At 28.5% G+C, this 22505-nt stretch overlaps 3 protein-coding genes across 7 annotated transcripts in view; 1 reads left to right on the forward strand and 2 right to left on the reverse strand.

The window, feature by feature from the left end:
* The window catches only part of LOC136985570 (uncharacterized), a 22027-nt gene extending 14254 nt beyond the window's left edge, over positions 1-7773 (forward strand). For all 5 annotated transcript variants that reach the window (XM_067282883.1, XM_067282884.1, XM_067282882.1 and 2 more), the window contains exons 10-12: positions 3944-4011; positions 7230-7282; positions 7360-7773. In XM_067282883.1, coding sequence (XP_067138984.1) covers positions 3944-4011; positions 7230-7282; positions 7360-7510 — 272 coding nt within the window. In that variant the 3' untranslated portion in view covers positions 7511-7773. The remainder of the gene's footprint in view (positions 1-3943; positions 4012-7229; positions 7283-7359) is intronic.
* On the reverse strand, positions 7748-14312 carry mRpL55 (mitochondrial ribosomal protein L55). Its single transcript, XM_067282890.1, has 3 exons — positions 14273-14312; positions 10678-10867; positions 7748-7993 (listed from the first exon to the last, which is right to left on the reverse strand). Exons 1-3 carry the CDS (start codon positions 14284-14286, stop codon positions 7847-7849), a joined length of 351 nt encoding a protein of 116 aa, XP_067138991.1. The 5' UTR covers positions 14287-14312; the 3' UTR covers positions 7748-7846.
* Positions 14313-15310: 998 nt separating this feature from the next.
* LOC136985553 (2'-5'-oligoadenylate synthase-like protein 2) lies at positions 15311-16192 on the reverse strand. Its single transcript, XM_067282858.1, has one exon. It carries the CDS (start codon positions 16190-16192, stop codon positions 15311-15313), a length of 882 nt encoding a protein of 293 aa, XP_067138959.1.
* Between the last annotated feature and the right edge of the window lie 6313 nt (positions 16193-22505).

Genomic DNA, 22505 nt, shown 5'->3' on the forward strand with positions numbered 1-22505 from the left:
AAATTTCAATTAATTTTAAAATCTTAAAAATCTATTTATATATAAAAAGATATTTCCAAAAAATACAATAAATTACAAGCACAAGTACATATTAAATAACTCTATTTAAAAAAATTAAATTAAACAACTTACTAGCAATTAATATCAGGAGTCCAGATGTTTTTCTTCTGATTTTGTTTTTATGTATTTTGTTTAATGACTTAAAATTTCACATGCCTATTTTATAAATATATAAGTATCTAAGTATTTATTAGTTTTGTCAAAATTGTTGATTGGTTTTTATGTTTAATTTCAAGTTTCAATTTCAAAATAGCTCATAACACTTAACTTTTGTTAATCTTACTTCATTGTACTATGAGTGAGTACACGAAAATTCAAATTTTCCTTCTTTTCTGACTTACAGAGGCTTAAAAACTTCTGAACTCTAAACCATTTACTAAATGAAGTAGAATTAGAATTAAAGGTTAAAAAACATACCAGTTTTTCTTAGAGAGAAACACTTTTTTTTATTACATCATATTTATCCCTAAATGCATTTTGCCAGTACACTGGCCTCTTCAGTAGGGCTCCAAAATACATAATGTGATTCAATTTGCCAATCACATTAACTATCCATTACAATATCTTACTCCGTGTTTACAGTTTATATATCTGACAAGGTTTACCCAGCATTCTGCTGGTACCACACCATTATTTAAATTTACAGAGTTACTTTGCATAACAATTGCAAAATGTTCTTTAAATTTTCGTTTTACGGTATTTATTTCTTTATATAGGTAAATATAATAGGTTAAAAAATTTCTTAAAAACTCCAATCTTTGTTTAATTAGAGCAGATAAATCACAACAGATTATAATACTGACTATACAAGAACTCATATCCAAAGGAAACTTTGAAGAACTAGAACAAGATCCGACAAAGGATATAAGAAAAACATTAACAAAAAAGCTAAAGAAATTGTCAAATGAAGGTACCATTTCAAAGTCAGAAATTAATGAAATACTTCCTAAGGAGAAAGCAAGGATACCCAAATTAAATATTCATATAAAAACACATAAACAAAATAAGTGTAGACCAATTATAGACTTTAAGTTAATATTATTGTACAATTTAGAAATCTTTTTAAAAAAATCCTTACATGCCATTTTAAATTCAGAACTTAGTTTAAAAAATGCAGATTTTCTAATATCAAAACTAGAGAGAGGAAAAATCATACCAGATCATAAATTAATGAGTCTAGATATAGTATCAATGTATCCTTCATTTAATAAAGAAATGATAGTGCAGAGTTTACATAAGTATAAAGTTCCTAACTATTTAATAGACCTTATTGATTTCACGTTGAAAAAAATTATTTTACAGCTAATGAAAAATATTATTGTCAAAAAGATGGTATCTCTATGGGATCTGTTATCAGCCCAAAACTAGCAGAAATATTTATGATACAAATGGACAAAACATTATAAAGATTAACAGGAATAGAATTTTTTGCAAGGTATGTCGACGATATAATTATCATATATAATAGTAAGATAACACCACCTGATCAAATACTGGAGCAAATAAGATTAATTCATATATTAAATTTACCCATGAAATTGAAAAATATAATAAAATAAATTATCTAGATATAACAATCAAAGGTTTTAATAATCATCTTGAATATAGTAAATACGAAAAGCCGTGTAATGCTAAAAACGTTATAAATTTTAAATTATATTGTCCAGTAAATCAAGAGGAAAATATATATTTGATGGAAATTAATAAGATTCTTTCCAGAACAACAAAATCTAATGTAAGAGAAAAAAGAAGTCAAGATATCAAATAATAAGTTTTTTTTGTTAAATGGATACCCAAGAAATCTGTTTAAAAAAATGGTATGACGACTTCATGTCAAATAGATATAAAATAAAGACAAAACAAGAAATTTAAAAGTATGTATCGTTTCCATATATTAAAGGTTTATACGAGAAATATCAAAAAATTTTTAGTGAAAATTTAATAAAATTAGCTCCAATCCAAACACTGGTGTGTCTTTTTAACCTTTAATTCTAATTCTATTTCATTTAGTAAATGAGTTCATAAGTTTTTAGGCCAGAAAAGAAGGAAAATTCAAATTTTCGTGTACTCACTCATAGTACAATTAAGTAAGATTAGCAAATTCTGACTCTATCGTTTTAAATATTTTAATTAACTTTTATACTTGTTTTGTTCTATCTGATTGATCTGAAGATGGGATATAACAGTCCTGAAAACATTTAATTGAACAAATCTTTTCTAGACCTCTTAATAAACTTACTAGCAATTAATATTAATTCCCATTGTAATCCATCCATCCTTCATTAATCTTGAGAATGGAGTTAGATACATGAAAATTGAGACCAGATATGGAAAGCTTAGAGGATGGAGGCCTCAACTAACTATATATAAACATCATTGGACTGGAAGTCATGATTTCAATTAAAAATTTTTACCTATGTAGAGCAATAAACTTTGAATAGAATTGATCTTTATGATAAACTGATAAATAATATATCACTTGACCTTCCATAGTGTACAATATTTACGTGATTTTGTGTTTTCTGTTTAAAAAGTCACGTGAAAAATAAAGCCGTCATAAAGAAAAAGTAATCACAGCTTCAGATTGTGTCAAAAGTTTATATTTATTATTTAAATCAGGGATGGGCAACCTTTTTCTATGTAAGGGCCGTATTTCAAAACTTTTGAACTGATGCGAGCCACACACAAGAGAAAAGAGGGGGATCGGTAAATCACAATTCTTTATTCATATATAATTATAAATTATCACAGGTATACTTAATATAGCTTCTGGCACTGATATAAATGTAATATATCGGAAATATTTGGTTAAATATTAGTCACTGCTAGTTTTAAATTAGTTTTGACGTGTCTGTTAGCTGGTTTTTTGTTTTAATTTTTACTAAATTCATTGCAAAAAAACTATTCACAAACATAAGTTGTAGAAAATAACATTTGAATTTTTGTTGAATACATCCTTAAGCTGGGAAATTGATATATTTATTCATATTTTATGCCACGCAGGCCACAAAAAATATTACTGTGGGCCACAGGTTGCCCATCCCTGATTTAAATTAAAATATGATTAAAAATTGCAGTCGGTTGCAAATAAATAATTGCTCATAATAAAAACCTATGTAAATTTAATCGTTATTATTTTTAAAGAAATTATATTTTATTATTTTAAATATATCAATTCTCTAAAAACTAAGAACAAACATATTTATTTGACTTAATTATATTAAGTATTTAATTTAATTCTTTATCTTTATGTAAAATTTCAACTACTGGCACTTTTATTTAAAGTGACAAAACAAAAAAGAATGTATGTAATGTTGGTATCATTGTGATTAGTACTGCTGTCCGATATTCTGAATAATGCATTTCTTAAAATTAACTCAGAGAATTTTATTAAACTTGTGTAACTGGAAACTTTTATACCTAGAATTATTCAGTGAGATAAAATTGTTAATTCAGTATTTTTTAAATTTATAATACCTTTTAACAACTAAGAGTTTTATTAAATATATTTGATAATCTTATCAAACATATGAAGTTTTGTTCTTTTTTTCATATTTAAACATATAATTATTGACATAGGAATGGTTCAAATTTGGTTTCATGTTCAGGAAGTTTTGTATAAAAACAGAAATCAAAATCTATTTTTTTACAATTCTTAATGATTTTATAATAGAAAAATTTATTACTATAATTATTTAATCTTAATTTTATTCTTAAGGTTTTAAATTTTAAAATTGTCTTAAATAATATCAGCCAGAGAATTGAATTTGTAGCTTTTTATTCATACAATAATTTTCTTTATAAATTAGTAAAAAATAGTATGGCTTGTTTTGTTAATTTTGTTTCAAATGTAAAATGTTTAAGAGTAAAATTGATTTTGTAGATGATGCTTCATATGATAGTAATAATGAAATGAAAAGAATAACAGCACTTAGAAGATCAAATGATCAGGTAATTTTATTTTAATTGATTAATTTTAACAATAATACATTTTATATGTATAATTCTAAAAATATTTAAATTATTTATGGCTTCTATTAATATTTCTAAAATTTTTGCTCATCACTTTAATCAAAAAATATACATCTATATGCTCTTACATAATGTAGGTTGTCATTACATAGTATGTAGAAAGGAAACAAGCAGCTGAATAATTTGAGATTTGCATAGTACTTTCCAAGAAACAGAATGACAATGCATATACGCACCCCGGCAAGAAAAGTGACACAACTCAAAAAATGGCAATTTTGAGATTGTGTCATTAAAAAATATGCATGAAGTGCCCCCACATTCACAACAAGCGTCACATCTCTATCTCACAAAATAACAAAGTTTTTAGAAAAGCAAGAAAAGTGACATAACTCAAAGACCTTGCCTATATTTAACTGATAACACCTCACATTCGACGAGAGCAGAGCTACAGATCCATAATTACTATACTATAGAATATAATAGAATTTACTGCCATAAATACTTACCTGAAATTTAAAAGCAGCTTTTACTTTAAGTTTTATAGTATTCTTTAAGTAGATTTTTCTCAAATACTGCATTTTTGAGTTGTGTCACTTTTCTTGCCGGGGTGCAATATATTGTTTTAACTTGATTAAAATCAAAACACTAGTATATAAATATGATTTGGAAAGTTATTTTAATTCAGGACTTATTATAGCACGAGTTAAATATCAAACTCATGCTGTATTTGCAATTATATTTATTACACACAACTGAAATGAGAGGATAATCTATTTTATAATTATCCACATATAGATGTTGGGGTATGTACAGTGTAACACAACACCTTCTGTGTGTTTTCCAGCAAAAAGTCTTTAACGAAACAAATGTTTTCGACCTGTTAGGGGCCTGCATCAGGTTTTTAAAACTACAGTATTTCAGAATTGAATGTTCTACTGTGTGTTTCAAACTGGAACATTCAAATGCTATATGATGTCATTTAAAAATTTATAAACAAAATATTATGTAGACTGCCAAGCTTGTGAAAGGTTTTGCTTTTTTGTTGTTAATGTATTCACCCTCAAGTTTCATTATAGATCTCTACAACTTCTGTTCTGTTTTTGTTCATAGTTTGCAAGGATTATAAGGAAAATATTGGGTTGGCAACTAAGTGATTGCGGATTTTAAATAAGAAAAATTTAAAATTTTTGCTTAAAAATATAACTTTATTCAAGTAGGTATTGTCCATTTTTGTCGATGACCTTTTGCCATCTTTCAGACAGTGTCATAATTCCATGTTCATAAAACTTCTGACTTTTGCCAGCAAAAAACTGAATTAAATGTGATTTTACATCATCAGCGTCATTAAAAATTTTACCATTTAGGGAGTTCTGCATGGAACGAAATAAATGGTAATCTGAAGGTGCAAGGTCAGGGCTATATGGTGGATGTGATAACACATCCCAACCTAGTTCCAATAATTTTTGGCGAGTGACCAAAGATGTGTGGGGCTTTGCATTATCATGCTGGAAAACAACACCCTTACGATTTGCCAATTCTGGCCGCTTTTCTTGAACTGCATCACTCAGTTTGGCAAGTTGTTGAACGTACACGTTTGAATTAATCGTTTGGTTTCTTGGTAAAAGTTCAAAGTACAGAATTCCTTTATGCTGTCAGTTTGGTGGGATTATAATCTTTTTTTGGTGAATCTCAGTTTTTGGTGTCGTCTGGCTGGTTCATCTTGCATCACCCACGATCTTTTCCGATTAACGTTGTTATAAACTATCCACTTTTTGTCCCCAGTAATCAGTCGTTTCAGAAATGGATCAATTTTGTTGCGTTTCAGAAGCGAATCGCAGATGCTAATGCGTTGCGTCAAATGAATTTCCTTAAGCTGATGAGGGACCCATAAATCCAGTTTCTTGACATAGCCAAGCTGTTTTAATTTTTTTTGAATGCATGTATGCGATACATTGAGCTTCTCTGCAATCTCATGCGTTGTGCTATGACGATCTGAATCGATAATGGCCTTGATATGGGTCTCATCAACTTCAACTGGACGGCCAGATCGTTGAGCATTTTTCAGTGAAAAATCACCAGAATGAAATTTGGCAAACCAATTTTGACACTGCTTTTCTTTCAAGGCTTCATTCCCATATACGGCACATAACTTCTTGTGTGCTTGTGATGCGTTCTTGCCTTTTCGGAAGTAATACAATAAAATATGTCTGAAATGCAAGTCTTGTTCTTCCATTTTTAAATTGGGATAAAAACGAAACTAAATAACTAATCGATACAATTTTTTTACTAAATTAAAGGTGGAAGTCCAAACAGCAAGAAAACAATATAGGTTAGGCGTTTTGAACATGATGACAAAGCAAAAAAATGTGCTAAGGCCACCTATTGACAAAATCCGCAATCACTTAGTTGCCAACCCAATATTTCAATGTCCAATTTATTCTATATATAATGTTTTGTTTATAAATTTTTAAATAAAGTCATGTAGCATTTGAATGTTTCAATTTGGGATACTCAGTAGACCATTTGATTTTGGAATAGTTTCAAAAAACTGAAACAGTACTCTAAAAGAAGCAAAAAACATTTGTTCCATTATGGATTTTTTGCTGGGAAATTTACAGGTGTTGTGTTGCTCATTGTTAAAAGGGTTTCAGCTTCTAGAAAGTATATACAGCAGACTAATGTTAATCTGGCCTTTCAATTATCCAGCATAGACTTTAATGTACTTCTTTTTTTCATGAAAATTTTATTCATATCACATATCTTGTTTTCCAGTTTACTTGAGTTTCTGTGCATAGTATTGCATTTCAGCATACTGTATTATTTGCTCACTTGCTTCCAAAAGAGTTGACACCAAAAAGTACAGGTCATGTTACTTGCTGACTTTAGGCCTATACACATTCAGTAATCTGGCACTCCTCTGTGCAAGTGATGGCCATATCAGTGAGAATACTGTATTACCATTTTATTCGTATTCTTCATATTTTTAAAATAAATTATAACAAAGTTAAATTCTCTAATTTCGAATTGATTTGTAATTAATTTACTAAATAAATAACAACAGCAGAGACATGGTAAATAATATAAGGTATATCAATATTAGTAACAAAATATTTTGTATTTTAATTAAGTTTTATGAGAGTAAAAATAATTATTTTCTGATATGAAATGTAAATTAAAATTTTGGATTATCATTCCAGCTTCATCCAAGAAGAATTTCAGGGTCAGATAGGTATTCACTGGAAAGCAGAAGGTAAATTGTTAATATTTGCAATCAATAATACTAACACTCCATATTTTTTTTAATTTTCATTCAAATATTTATTTAAGCATGATAGATTTAAGCAATATTCCTTCGCCTAGTCACATCCTTAGAAGACATCATTCCAGACATCGCAGACACAAATTGAATGAAGAATTGGAGAAACTATATTCTAATTTATACGATGAAATAAAGTGGAGAGAGACAAATTGTGATTAACCTGCCATATCAGTCTTTCAGTATTAACTTTCAAATAATCAAAATTTTTCACTAATATGAAATTGTCACTGCACATCCCTGTAGTGCATAATATAGAGTTAAACTTTGCTCTATCTTAATATGTACATCAATTAATCAACAAATGTTGTGATATAACTATTATAATCAAACTGTTAAAAATTCTAGTCACATAATTTATATTTTTTTTATATATTAAATAAAATATTTTTAAAAACATTATATTATATACAAATAACTTTATTTAGCACCAAATAAATATCTACAAAAGAAAAAAATGATTATTGTACAAGATGTGATTATTTATTTAAACAATTTTCACTTATTCTTCCATAAATGACTGTATTGGTTTACGTCAAAAGTATCGTCTATTTCGTTATCTAGAACAATCTTCTCCTTTGGTTTCTGTTTATTCATATATTTCCACTTTTCTTCTTCTGACATTTTATCTAAATCTGGAGGCAGCTAAATAAAATCAAACCATTACAAATTAGTACATATCAAAGATATTGAAACTAGATTCATCAAAATCTTATAAATGTTAAGAAGAAACTATAGCTACATTAAGGAGATCATTAGTTTACTGTATGTATTTGAATGCAAGATGCAATTTTTTCAGTTTTAGTATCTCTGAAAATAGGGTTTATCTTAGATTCGATGTGACCCATCATAATTCACAATCTCTAGTGCTATGCATCTTCTTTCTCTATCACTAATTCCATTATGTTATTTAATTTTATCAGATCAATAGTATTAAAAATATTTAAGAGGTAAACTCAGCTCAATCTCACTAGTCTATTACAGTAATGTCATAAGTACTTGGATGAAAATCTCAAAAAGTTGTGCAGCATTCTTTCAAGAGTGCTGTACAACTTTCTAATGCAATCTGTTTCAAGAAATGCTGCATTTCCAATTCTTTAAACAGCACTGACATGTTAGCATGTGGGAAGATATGAACATTGAATCCAGTGTTGATTAGCATAGTTTTAGTTTACTAAAAACTACACATATATGACAACTAAAACTAATACTCAAAAACGTGATTGAAATCAGAAGAATCTTCCAATTTTGATACACAGAATAAGTGATATAACTTACTTTACTTGCAATAAATCCTGATTTTATTGACATAAATTTGTCTCAAGTTGTCTATAACAAAACATCTGTGGGTGAGCATGTAGAAATTAAGGTGCATCTTAGATTCAAATAAATGCAGTAAGTAAAGATTTTTGGACCTTTTGCTCACAACATTGTTTGAAATATACAGGATATGCCCCATGTTTGAAAAGCATATCAAAAACAAAATGAGGAAAATTTTATAAAACTCAGTACCAAACTTATTATTATAATAATTACAAAGGTGATTAATTATTAGATGATATATTAAATGCAATAATAAAATGTATTGCAAAAACTAGCATTTTCAACAAAGTAATAAAATACTACTAAGTATTTTAAGCAGTTATTTATTAAGCTTGTTATTAGCTTTTACACTTAATTATGAATGTAGTCAAAAGAAAAGACAATTTCTGTATACTTAATTAAAAAAGCTGTATGAAATAAATCATTTGTGTTATTAATAGGTTAATATTGTGTAGTAAGTGCAACTATAAATGAATACAGTTGTACTGTTTACTAATTTTTGTTACTAAAATATCTAAATATGCTAAATACAGTATATTTGGAAAATTTTTAAGTCACATAACATCTGGATATTTCAGGTAAAAATACCTTTTATCCAAATTACTTCAAACATCTAAGTAATAAAAAGTTGGATATCCAAGTACAAAAACTTTCTCACTGACCATTATTAATAATACATTAAATATCTAAAGTAGCTTTCTAAATAAATTTGTTCTTAATTCACTTTATTTAAACAATAAATGAGGTATTTATGAATAAATACTTTACATATTTAGGTTTAATTGTTTAAACATATTTCATTACTTTTGTTTACTGAATAAAATTTTTAAATAAATATTAAACTTTAAAAATTCAATATTTATTCATATTTTTTGATATTTCCATAAAAAAACTAATTATTATTAAAATACAAGAGAAATTCAGCAAAATATTTAAATATTGTAATTTCTATTAATATAATTGAAAGTATTTACTGTATTATATAATTAATTACGCACTAGATTTTTTTTGTTCAACTTCAATTAAAATTGCCAATCATTCAATTAATATGATATTCTTAATAAATAAATAATATCCAATATAAACCATATTGTTTGAGCTCCACAGTGCAAATAAGGCAAGTGTAATTTACACTTGCCTTATTTACACTGTTTGATTATACTTAACAAAATCCATTTTGTTATTTACACTTGTCTTTTTTTTTTTATGGACCATCGGAGGTTGAAAAAGAAACAGCTCTTGTACACTGGTAATATGGTCAAGCAAACTGTACATGTGTTAAACAGAAGAAGTTGCAATGTTACATTTACTATGTTATTTATATGCTTCTCCTTTATATTTTTAAAGTTTACAACATTACAAGTTACACATTATTATTAATATTCAGTAGTTAACATACAGCATTTTCTTGTAACAGTAAGATACAATGTTCTGCTGGTACACCCTTTAAAACTATTTCAGTTTAGAAACATTCAATAAAGAGTATTAATTATGAGTTTGTAAGTACTGTGATGTAGTAATGTACCTTTTGTCTTGATTTAAAAATTAAATTATTATTACAGCTTCTGATATATTTGTTTTTTATTTCTCCTGTAAAAAATAAAAAATGTGCCATACATAGTTATTCTGTGGCATACTTCAATTTTAAACATTCAATATGTTTATACATATATATACAGCATCTCACCATTGAAATGTTTTATGAATAATGAAAATGCAATTAAAGTAAATTATCTATTAAAATTAGATAATCTATCAATTCAACAAAGTGATATTTTTTAAAATTTCTATGAGAAAATCAAAAATGAAGAAATAGTAATGTAGTCATTTCTTTTATCAAATATTATATATGTCCCTACATAAAAATATAAATAAGCAAGAGTTAAGAAAAAAAATAACAGAAACTTTTTACAATATAAAAATATATTGATGAATAATAGTGAACCAAGAACAAATTTCATACCTAATTTTCTGTATATATATATATAACTAAAAAAGAAAATTACCTTAATTATCATCCTAGGTTCATGATATCTAATATTTATTGTTGATCCATCAGGTTGAACTAAAACAGCAGGATACATTTTGGCATATATTTTTCTCCTAATTTTTGTGATAGATGCTCTATTACTATTAAAACATTGATTGCCAATAGAAAATTTTTGAAAATATATACCAAAACTTTTATGCATTTTCCTGAAAGCAAAAAACAAAATTTAATTAATGAAATATTTTAGTTTTTTTAACTATGCTATCTTTATACGATTGATTTTCTGAAGAACTTTAATATTGTAAAAACACTTATTCAGTATTTTGTTAAAAGTATTGAATTTATAATAATCTCATTATAGTAATTAATAAAAGCATGAAATTACTTATAGTGATGATATTAATAAAACATTGTTATTCAGTTTATCATAATTTAATATATTTCTGCAGTATCTATTTTATGAATTTTGTGAATTTCATAAATTTAAAAGATTATGCATAGTCTTGATTCTAGAAGCATGCAATATTTCTAATATTTGCTTGAAAAAATTTACACAATGGATATTTGAGTTGGAATGTTAGCAAAGCTCTTCTATGTGGCTTACAGAATTGTGTTCATTCTTAAAATCTGTTCAATTGATTTTGAATAAACTTTGCCATTTTCCATTAATTGCAATGAGGAATCCAAAAATGCAATAAAAAATAGGGGTCCACGACTTTCTTTTTGAGGTATAAGGATGTAGCACAAGCACACGTGACAAAGTGATATCACTCAAATTTCACGACTTCTATGGGCTTATAGAATTGAGTTCGTTCTCAAAATTTAATGGGCCAATTTTGATAGAACTTTGCCATTTTCCATTAATTGCAATGAGGAATCCAAACATGTAATGAGAGTCCATTTAAATGTAAAAAATAAGGAGTCCATAACTTTGTTTTCAATATGCAAATGTATTAAAAGTGAAAAGTCCATGCTCTCTGATGTGACTGAGTGCACCTAACGGAATTTATGCGTTAGGTGCACTCAGTTAGATCAAAAATAAAAACAGCATTGCGTGCACCTAACAAAAAAATAGATGCAAAAAATGAACAAAACACAAGATTTGTTCTTGGATTGCCTCTCCATGCTGGCAAGGATAGTCTCTCTGTATCCAGCCAGTGCAAAGGATTCTCTCTCTCATGGCTGGCAGGTACAAGGATAGCCTCTTTTGTGGCAGCAATTTCTTATTTACAAATAAAAGCAAATATCATTGAATAATTTATAGATGTTTGACCAGAAGTCATGTGATTTCAATTCAAAATTTTTACCTTATCTCAAAAATGGAGTTAGATAGATGGAAAATCAAGACCAGATATTATTTACTTAAATTAAAATATAATTAAAAACTGCAGTCCAGCATTGTGACAATAATTACAATAATCCTAGTTACATTCCTCCTGATGGATAGTAATTTATTTTAGTAAGTGGCACTCGACATTTGACGTTCATGTTTTAGAGATGAAAACTTCGGCCACAACCTTGCTATTAGTTATAATGTATTTTTACTTGGAATACAGTATTATTTTCTGCTTATTCAATTCCTGTTAACCATTTTCAATGTAATAAAACTTACAAAATTTTTTATTATTATATTAGTGTAATAATAAAATAGTTATATGCAAAGACAAAAAGTTTTTGTAAGTGAAAAATTACATTCTTATCAATTTATAACTGCTGTAATAATTGCAGTGACTATAAATTAGCAATCACTGATCAAACATCTATAAATTATTCAATGACATTTACTTTTATTTGTAAATAAGAAATAAACATAAACTACCAACAGTTTATGTAAATGAGTTAGCATTAATTCTTCCGAGACTGCATATAACTTAACAGATAAACATTTACTCAAAAACCTTTAAACGTGCAGCCAAATTTATTAACTTCAAATGTTTTCGGTCTTGTTAAAAGACCTTTCTCAAGAAGAAAAATACATTGCAAAATTTGAAGACAGATACAAAAACGAAACAGCTTTAGAACGTTTTTGAATGATATTCTGTTGCAAAATTACGTGCGTCATTGTAATAAATAACTAATATAATGATATGTGCGCAGAAATGGGAAGAAAAATAAAGAAAAGAAAGAAAGACCTTTAACCTTATTTCTTTATATAGCCCTTCACTTGTTTAGTTTAAGAATCTTTGTTTGTATATTTTTTTCATCCCGATCCAGATGTTTACTGTTATTTTTATTCATATTTTTTCTTTCTTTTCTTTATTTTTCTTCCCTTTTCTGCACACATATTGTTATATTAGTTATTTATTACGATGACGCATGTAATTTTGCAATGGAATATCGTTCAAAAATGTTCTAAAGCCGTTTCGTTTTTGTATCTGTCTTCGAATTTTGCAACATATCTTTCTTCTTGAGAAAGGTCTTTTAACAAGACCGAAAATGTTTGAAGTTAATAAATTTGGCTGCATGTTTAAAGGTTTTCGAGTAAATGTTTATCTGTTAGCATTAATAATAGAAACTTTCTATTAATTGTAAGATGTATATTTGATAGTGCATAATTTTTAAAACATACAAATTATTTAAAGAATTCAATTTTAGAAAATTATTAAATTTTATCTTCAGAAAATGTCTTTATAATAAAACAAATAAACTATAATGTTTTAAAACCTGCATCACTTTTAAATATTAGAAGAGAAAATGTACATTTTCAGAAATTGTATAAATGTAAAAAAAATGAAATCATACCTTAACTGAAAAATTTAATTTTATATATATATGATGATGATAAACTAACGAAAATCATATATAGCTTTCAAAAATTAATTTTTACAAAATTTGAGAAAGAATAGAAAAAAATGTTTTGCCAAATAGTTGATTCGAAACTTCATTATAAACATTTTACATCTTCAAAAAGTAAAATAGATATTTGTATATTATTTTTATCCGAACAGTATTCAAAAGAATTGTACGGGATGTCCCGAAAGTCTCCATACAGCGACACAAATCAAACCCATCAGTGGCTGAATAAATAAAACCATCGAATGCTGATAGTTGGTCATTGCTTCATGCCCGACCAACGGGCTTCCACCATGCAGTGTTCTAAGTTTTCTTCAGGTGTCTAACACCTAAACAGAATGCAGGTTCCACATAGTAAGTCCTGCTAGAAGTTACCCCATTGGCAAATCACTCATGTGTTCCATTGCCTTACTCCGTCAATCATCTTAATGGCTTGTGAATATCGTTATATTTCACCTTTGTATGTATGAAAACTTTTGGGACACCCTGTATTTCTCTAAACAATGTTGCAAGGGTGGCTTGCCTTCCATTCTAGTTATCTACCACTTTGGCGTTCTTCTAGTCTATGATCACGACCCGCGAGAAGCACGTGTATGATCTGATCTGACCTAACCTATAATATAACATGTAGGTTACATTAGATCACAGCCAAGCATTCAACCCCTTTATAATATTGTTTTCTATATTTGCCGTAGTAAACAGAACGAGTTAATCCAAATGAGGTCGAAATTCTTTACTCTAGCAAAATTAGATATAAAAAAGTTAATAATGCATCGATATTCATTTTAGCATTATATCAGAGAGAAATCTAAACGAACCTGAACAACGCCATTTTGAAAGCAGTGTCCACCTAGCGGTAATAATAAGAATTTGATACAGTCAAACCTGAATTTTTGAACTTAATTCGTTATAAAGAGTGGTTCGAAAACCGATTTGTTCTCAAACCGAAACGAATTTTCCCATAAGAAACAATACAAATGGATTAATAAACAGTGGCGTAGCGAATATAACTGGAGCCCGGGACACGACACTTTATTGGCGCCCCTCCCTTCTCCAGAAACACATATAGTTTGTCTTGGAGACCATTTGGGCGCCCCTCTGCGAGTGGCGCCCGGGGCATGATACACCCCCTTGCCCCTCGTTACGCCACTGTTAATAAAAACTTTTCTTTAAAACAAAAACAAAATTGTTTGTGTCTTATGGCGTTAGAACGCAATTAAGAAAAATAATCAACATTGATTTATTTAGTTTAAATTAATAATACATATAACAAAACAACATCTCATTTATGTCGATTTAAAAAATGCCTTAATAAAGTAATACAAATCAAAATTATTTTAAAGAAAATAACTTTCAAATTGACTTAATTACTTAAATTATAATATTTAGTCCCATTTAGTATATACACTTATCAAAAATTTTCCAGTTGAAATTTCAAATGTAACATCATAATCTTCTGAACCTTTTGAAATTTCAAATGTAACATCATAATCTTCTGAACCTTTTGAACTATTATCTGAAGATTCTAATATAAACTGATCGTTAATATTGAGGATATTATATGTAATTATCCTTAATACTGTTGCTCCGATTTCATCTTTTGTTTGGTTATTGTTATAAAGAACATTAACGTTATTCATTAAGTAATGTTTAACGATATCAATTCCTAATTTATCAGCTTTTTCCTCGTTTCTAACAATTATGTTTAACTTCTTTCTACATCTTATTTCTTGAAAATCAAATAACCAATTCTTGACTGAAGGTACCGATATTTCAACTTCTTCAATCGGTGCCAAAATTGGTTGGGGTTCAAAAACACTATTTAAATTAGCAGAGGAACCAGCATATTCTAAACGCTAGAGAGTAGTTTCGGCGAATTCCTGAAGAAGAATCTTCATTTCTTCGTTATGAATAAAAGGATAGGCGAGGTTGTTACAAGGATTACTGGGATCGAGTACTAAGGGTCTCTGTCTTAATATAAAATCTTTAACGTCAGTAATGCTATAATATTCTTCAAAAATAACATTCAAATTGTTTAAATTTTTTATCAGTTTCATAAAGTGACGAAATGCCTTTAGTAGAGAATAGTATTCAGACGTTTTTTCTTCATTTTCTACATAAATAGCGACTGTTTCGAGCATCCATAATATCTCGGTAGAATATTTTTTAATATAAAGAGTTCTCTTCCAAAATTTTACCAGTCTTATTAGACTATGAGCGAGTTTCGACTGCCTTTTTATAAATTCTGCTCGTGATTCACTTAAACTGCTGCTAAATTTGTATCCATCTTGAGATCGTTTTGTTTTTATCAATTTGTATATGTGTATTCTCTGTAACGATGCGTCGTTGATAAAGTTCGTTGCGGGAATAACATCCAATTTCATATGATTTAACGTAACTCGAATAGAATTTAAGCTTCTGTAAATTTCTACCTTTTGATTCCAGTTTTCCTCCAAAGACAGAATTTCTTCAAAATCGTCGATGACATTCTTAAACGGAGGTAACTCCTCATTAATAAAGACAATGTATTGAAACTCTAATTCCATAGTGATAGCTATTTGTTTCTCAATGCTGCAAGAAAGTTCAATTCTGTCAATTTTAAACTTACTTTTTCTATTAAGAATTTCGAATAATGTATTTGCAATCGTTTTCCTGTCTTCTAACTCCTCATCTGAAGGAATCAAAACATCGGAGATCTTCTTTAGATCATATTCCATTCTTCTACGTTTACGAGACATTTTGTAAATATTTTAAAAAAAAATTTCCTCTGTTTTATATCATACGCCTATCAAATTGTTGCACAATTCAATATTTTTATCTCAAACTAAAAAAGAAACCGAAACCGATTCTTTTGAAAATCTTTCTAATCAATAATACATAACACACAATGTATCGATATGTAACACTAAAGGTAATAAAATAAATATACTAATTTATGATAATATTAAACATATTTATTAACATATTATATAGGCTATATATTTATTTCATCATCTAAAACAGAAACTTTGCATAATCCTTATCAATTGACTTAGTACAAAGTGATCCTCCTTTGATATTGCAGTATATTTTATAAGTTTATTCCAAATAAAATAAATAAAATTTCCAAGTTAAAAGATCAAATTAATTAAAAAGCTCTTAAATTTAAGATATAGATATATGAAATATTAATAAATAAAAATATAAACATAATAAATTCTAAGAGAATGGGTTAAGGAAAAGACTATAAAAGTAGAGTTTAATAAAAACGAAAAGACAGAAACAAAAATATATAATAACGAAATTTAACAGATTTTTAAAAATGTGCCATCAATCTCTTTGAAAATGAAGTTAATTACAATAAACAATAAGTAAACCAAGTGTTAACAGAATATTATTGACTGTTACACGTTCGTGCATAAAACTTATAAAGTAAAATATGTATAAAAATCAATCAAAACTTTAAAATAATATTTCTGAAAGTATTTCTAGAGATAAAATCAAAAGTTCATTCATGTTTTAACTAACAAATCCCAAGAGATAAAAAAGATAAGGATGCTTACTCATTGGGAATTTTATGACTAATTAACAGCAACAAATGATGATAATAATAAATACATAGGCCTACATACATATAAAATATTTTTACAAATAGTGCCAAAATATTTTTAGTTTTTATCAGTAATTCATTGATTATGATATAGTATGATATATATCATAATAAGCAATAAATATTATATATTATTTAAACAATAAATATAATAGTTAATTTATTTTCCATTTATTTTATAATTGGTTTTCCATCTAAATCAGTAATTAAGTAATTTATAATTTTTTTTTGCTATATAAATTTATATATTTCTACATATACATCTATTTTTATATGTAATTTCTGACAAACAAAAAATTAAGCAAGATCCTGGATTAAGAACGATTTGGTTTTAAACAGTAAAACAGTGAAGCATCGTAAATCTAGACGGTCCCTTTCCGGATTTTCAATTTGTCCGTATTTACACGTGTAAATTAGTATTTTAAGTACTGTACTGTAAACTCCAAATATATTCTAATTCAAATTTAGGTATTCTAAGTTCAAGACATGAATGCAAGAATATTTACAAATATGTAAAATATTATTTACAGAATCACTATAGTTAAACAACAAAATATATTAATCATCAGTTCAAAAAAAAAAAAAAAAAAAAACTGAACGAATTCGATGAATATTCGTATTCGAATGAATATCAATAATGAAGTTGCCATTGAAAAGTTTAATATTATATAGAACTTTTTTGTAATATTTTGGGCATTATGGGAGAAAAGAATAATCGCCTACAGTCTGTCTATGGAAAGAATCAACTTGGGTATTCACCAATGAGCATCAGCCATTGATCGCTTAGTTGCGGCAAGTTATTTCCGGTTTCTTCTTCATTTGTTAAACATGTCAATTAAACAATTGTTGTTGTGTATAACAATTGTTGAACAAATAATTGTTTGTCCTGTGATCATCTCCCTTGTAATATTTTTATATTTCGTACTTCTTTTGCTGCCATGGTCAATAGCAGTATAGGCATCACGCAATATCTCAAACATTTCTTCAGTGTGAACGTAATATTTAATCAAATTACATTCTATTACAGGCACAATTAATTTTTCTATTTCTCCAATACATATCTACGTAAACACTAATATTCTTCTGGTAACTTCAAAGTCGCATTGGTTTTTCACTCACTTTTTGTATCATTGTTAAATACACTGATTTTGTAAAAATTTCACTGTTCTGACTTTTTGCTGATATTAACTCGTTTACTTGGTTGTTCGGAACGTCATTGGATTCATGCTCGACGTTCCGAACGCCATTTGTTGTAATCCATCATCCATCCATCCCCATCCTGTAAGCCTGGAAGTTTGACAAACGTCAAACTTACAGGCTTACAGGATGGGGGAGCTCAACGTTCGACGTTCACGTTTCAGAGATGAAAACTTCCGCTGCAACCTCTCTAGTAAATAATAACACATACTAACATTAATATAATACCCTTCATTACGATGTATTATCTCGTTTTTTCGAGCAAAGAGCCCATAGGTTTTTTAATTTTTATATTAACTAAATATTTTCACTTAAAAGCGAATCTAACACTTAAAAAAATTGCTCGGAAATAATTGCCGCGAAATAAATAACCGGCAAAAACGTGTTTTTATAGAAAAACTATATAAAAAATTTAAAATAATCTTTAAAAAATGCGTTTCTTTGATAAACATAGCTGCAAAGATTATTATTCTTTCATGTAACAGTGCAAGAAAATTCACAGGTGCAGTCTACATTGTTTACAAACCTTGGAGCTTGAGCAGGTGACTGTTTTCCCGGGTCGTTTACATGTACGCCTCAGGGTAAGATCGGTCTTAAGCAGGAGGGAAACTAATTTACCATATCTATTCAAATACAATACAAAATTTTCCATTTTTATGCAATTATAATAAGGAGAAACCGAAAAAAGGTATATAAAAAATTCTACTGTATAAAAAACAAAAATACCTGCTGATATCATAAAAAACATCCAATAGTATTTTAAAAATTTTATCGAAGTGAAATTGGTTTAATAAAGATTAGAACGATTTAATTAATTTGATTAAAAAACTGTCATAAAAAAACAATAGTTCAATTAATTAGCTAATTAATACAACCTTATAAAAAATTTTCGCGGCAAAAATAATTTATGAAATTAACATAGGACATAGATAACAATGTATATGTACTAACTCATTCATTTTTGGAGAAGTTACAAGTGGAGGCTTGTTTTTATCGAGACCTTCAGTACCATACCCGAGATATCTCGGGAAAGGTACTGAAGCGGAATGAATATTGTTACAAAGGATGCATTGTATCTGATACTATATATAATATAAATATAGAAAATTCAAAACTAACATCAGTAATGGTTACATGTAATAATAAATTACAGTAGAACATCGATTATCTGACCCCCGATTAACCGACTTATCGGTTAACCGACCGCGTTCTAATCGGCAAATTCAAATGTCCGCTAGTGATGTGGCGCTACAATATTTGGTTATGTCTTGGCTACTTTAATATTATTTTTGTTAAATTTTTGTGTGTTTTAGCTGGCAGCACTGGCTCGACCCTGAAAGGGAGGCTAGTATTTAAACCAGACCTAATACACTATACTAATAATGTATTTTTTCATACTTTTCGGTTATCCGACTTTTCAGTTATCCGACCAACCCCAGTCCCCAATTGAGTTGGATAATCGATGCTCTACTGTATATCTAAATAATTGAGAAAAATTACATAAAAATAAATAGTACATTATTTTCTATTTACTGCCTTAAAAGCGTATTTTTGGTTGCTCCTAGCTGCTTCTAAAAGTTTTTATTTTTTATTATTTCTTGGTAAAATTTTTACATTCAATTTTTATGTTACTGCAAATTAGTAGTTCAGCTTTAACATTTTCAGTTGTTAATCTGTTTCTTTTATCCTACCATAAGTTATTCATTGAAGAGAAACATTATAATAATTATTCCTTTTATGTCTACCTCATTTTAATATTAATTTAATTAAATATAAAAAATACTTAAAACTGAAAAAACGAAATAAATGCATTAATTCTGAAGAGAAAGCTTCCAAGTTTAGGCCCTATGTCTTTTGTTTGCCATGTGGACTTTACCCTTGTTTACAACTGTATGACTTTGCTAACAGCTGGTGTCCTCTTTCCCAAAACGCTTACCTGAGGGGATAAAGGGTCTAAAGTAGAGTGAATACTAGCTGGCTGTATATTTCTAAATATTTTGCAAAAATTACATATTTTATTGCGATTTCCGTCCCCCCGACTTAATTAAACGTATATATAATAAAATCTATTAATTAAAAAATTAAAAACTACTGGATGTCGTTTTCGGCATTAGAAAGTAGCTTTAAATAACTTTACCAAAGTAAAATCCTTAGAATGATGAATGTAATTTGATATCAAACTCCGATAAAAAATTAAGCGTTAATCGCGCGTTATTAAAGGTTAATTAAAAATCGCTATAAAAATTTTCGTGCGGGTAAAAACGTTTGAAAAAAGAACGGGAGTTAAGTTTTTTGGACTTTTAACGCTCGTGCCCGAGTTATCTCGGGTACGGACAGTAAGCATAATATTCAATGTACTCTTTAGAAGTTGGAATGCTAAATATAAATTCAATTAGTCTTTGAACGTTTGGAAAATTTCCATTTTTTTAATATAAATGCCCATAACTGTGAATTATTTTTTTCTGCTTTTCACTTGACCTCCAAATTTCTTACTCTTCGTTATTGTGCAAAGTTCATTAAAAACTTTGAAGTCAATTTTGTTTACATATTTATTATTTATATAACAAATATTTTTATAAATTTATTTTGTTTCATCATAACTTCACAATTACTTCAAAAACCAGACGAATTAGTAATTAATCAGGACCATGAATTTAAAAACCGGCTTGTCTTGGTGAAAACCGACCTGGTGGCAACAATAACTGTAGCAAATGTGGTCTAAAATACATTACATTTTATTTAATGTATAACGAGTTTCTCGACCTTGACAGTATGATAATGATAAATGCGCTAGTTTTACTCTTTGGATAGGGGAAAAAAGGTGATGTTGCATATGCGTCACGGTGCCGAAGATATTGACCTTAATGCTCATTTGGGGCCTAGACGTTTGTCATAATAAGCTTTGGTTTTGGTTTTGTTTTCTGCTGCTATCTTAAATGTAAACAAAGATTACCTATAGTACTGTCCTGTACATATATCTTTGATAGTTCAGGTACAAAAGTTCACATTGATAACAGATGTCATGGTGATATCATGTAATAACACGATTAGACAAATTTTTAAATTGTTCGCGCATGCGTCTTAAGAAAAGACGGTTGGCCAGACATCATGCAATCGAGGGGGACGTGAAATAGAGCTGAGACCAGGAAGCTGCTGATTGGTCAGTTGTCGGCTTGATGACGACTATATAAGTCGGCGTTAAGGCGAGTTTGGATCCGCCTTGCTTAAATAAAGTTACGTTCGCTTAAGTAACTGGACAACTGCTCATTTGTCATTGCCATAAGTTCGAGATATACGAACCGATTGACCTTTACATTGTATTACTGGCGAAACGGAAACGGGCGCCAATTGTAGAAAGTTTTATTTTAACTTCACTACAGATACAAAAAAGCCAGCTTTAACGTTTGATACGCATCATTTTCAAAATGTCGGACGAACAACTTATGTTAGAAAACGAATTGACAGAATTGTCAGTTAGTTTGAAACCGTCCAGAGAAACTTTGGAAGAAGGAAAGAGAAATGCAACTAAGCTGTTTGAACTTCTCAAACGTAAAAGCAACTTCAAGATTGACAGAGTTGGAATATTTGGTAGCGTCAAGAAAAACTCATCAATTAAAGTACATTTTGATTTCGACTGTGTGATTTTCATTAACGATGTTCTACCGCCTTATGACGATGTCACTGAAGATTTCGAAGATGTTCTATTGATGGAAGAGAATTTGAATGGATATGTCATCAAAAATCGGAATACTGTTCAAGTGATAATAAACAATATCAAATACGACATAGTACCAGCCACGAACTTTAGTCCAGACAAGAATTTGCAAAGAGAATTAGTAATGCAAAGAATAAGAAATCTAGAAAATCCTTCTAGAGACGGACATAAATTCAGTAGCAGTTTGGACGAAACTCAAACAGAGTTCATAAGGAATCAATCGGAATTTGCACACAACTTTATCAGGTTAGCAAAATTTTGGAATAAAACTTTATTTATCAACAGTTATTTTAGTGGAAGATCGTCGATGATCGAAGCAATTGCGCTTTACGTAGCCAAGGAGGAAGAAAGGAAATATTCTAATGTTTCCATATTGAGAACATTCCGTGAGTTTTTGCAACTAATGACCAATTTAGACAATTTAAATATTGTGTTCGGAGAGCATTATAGATTCAACGAAGTGGATGATTATATAAGAATGCAAAGACCGTTAGTGCTGGATCCTAGCAATCCTTATAATAATCTCGCTTATCCTTTTATACAGAAGGAA

The sequence above is a fragment of the Centruroides vittatus genome, unplaced genomic scaffold, assembly GCF_030686945.1.
Source record: "Centruroides vittatus isolate TY-2023 unplaced genomic scaffold, ASM3068694v2 contig_971, whole genome shotgun sequence".
Classification (NCBI taxonomy): Eukaryota; Metazoa; Arthropoda; class Arachnida; order Scorpiones; family Buthidae; genus Centruroides; species Centruroides vittatus.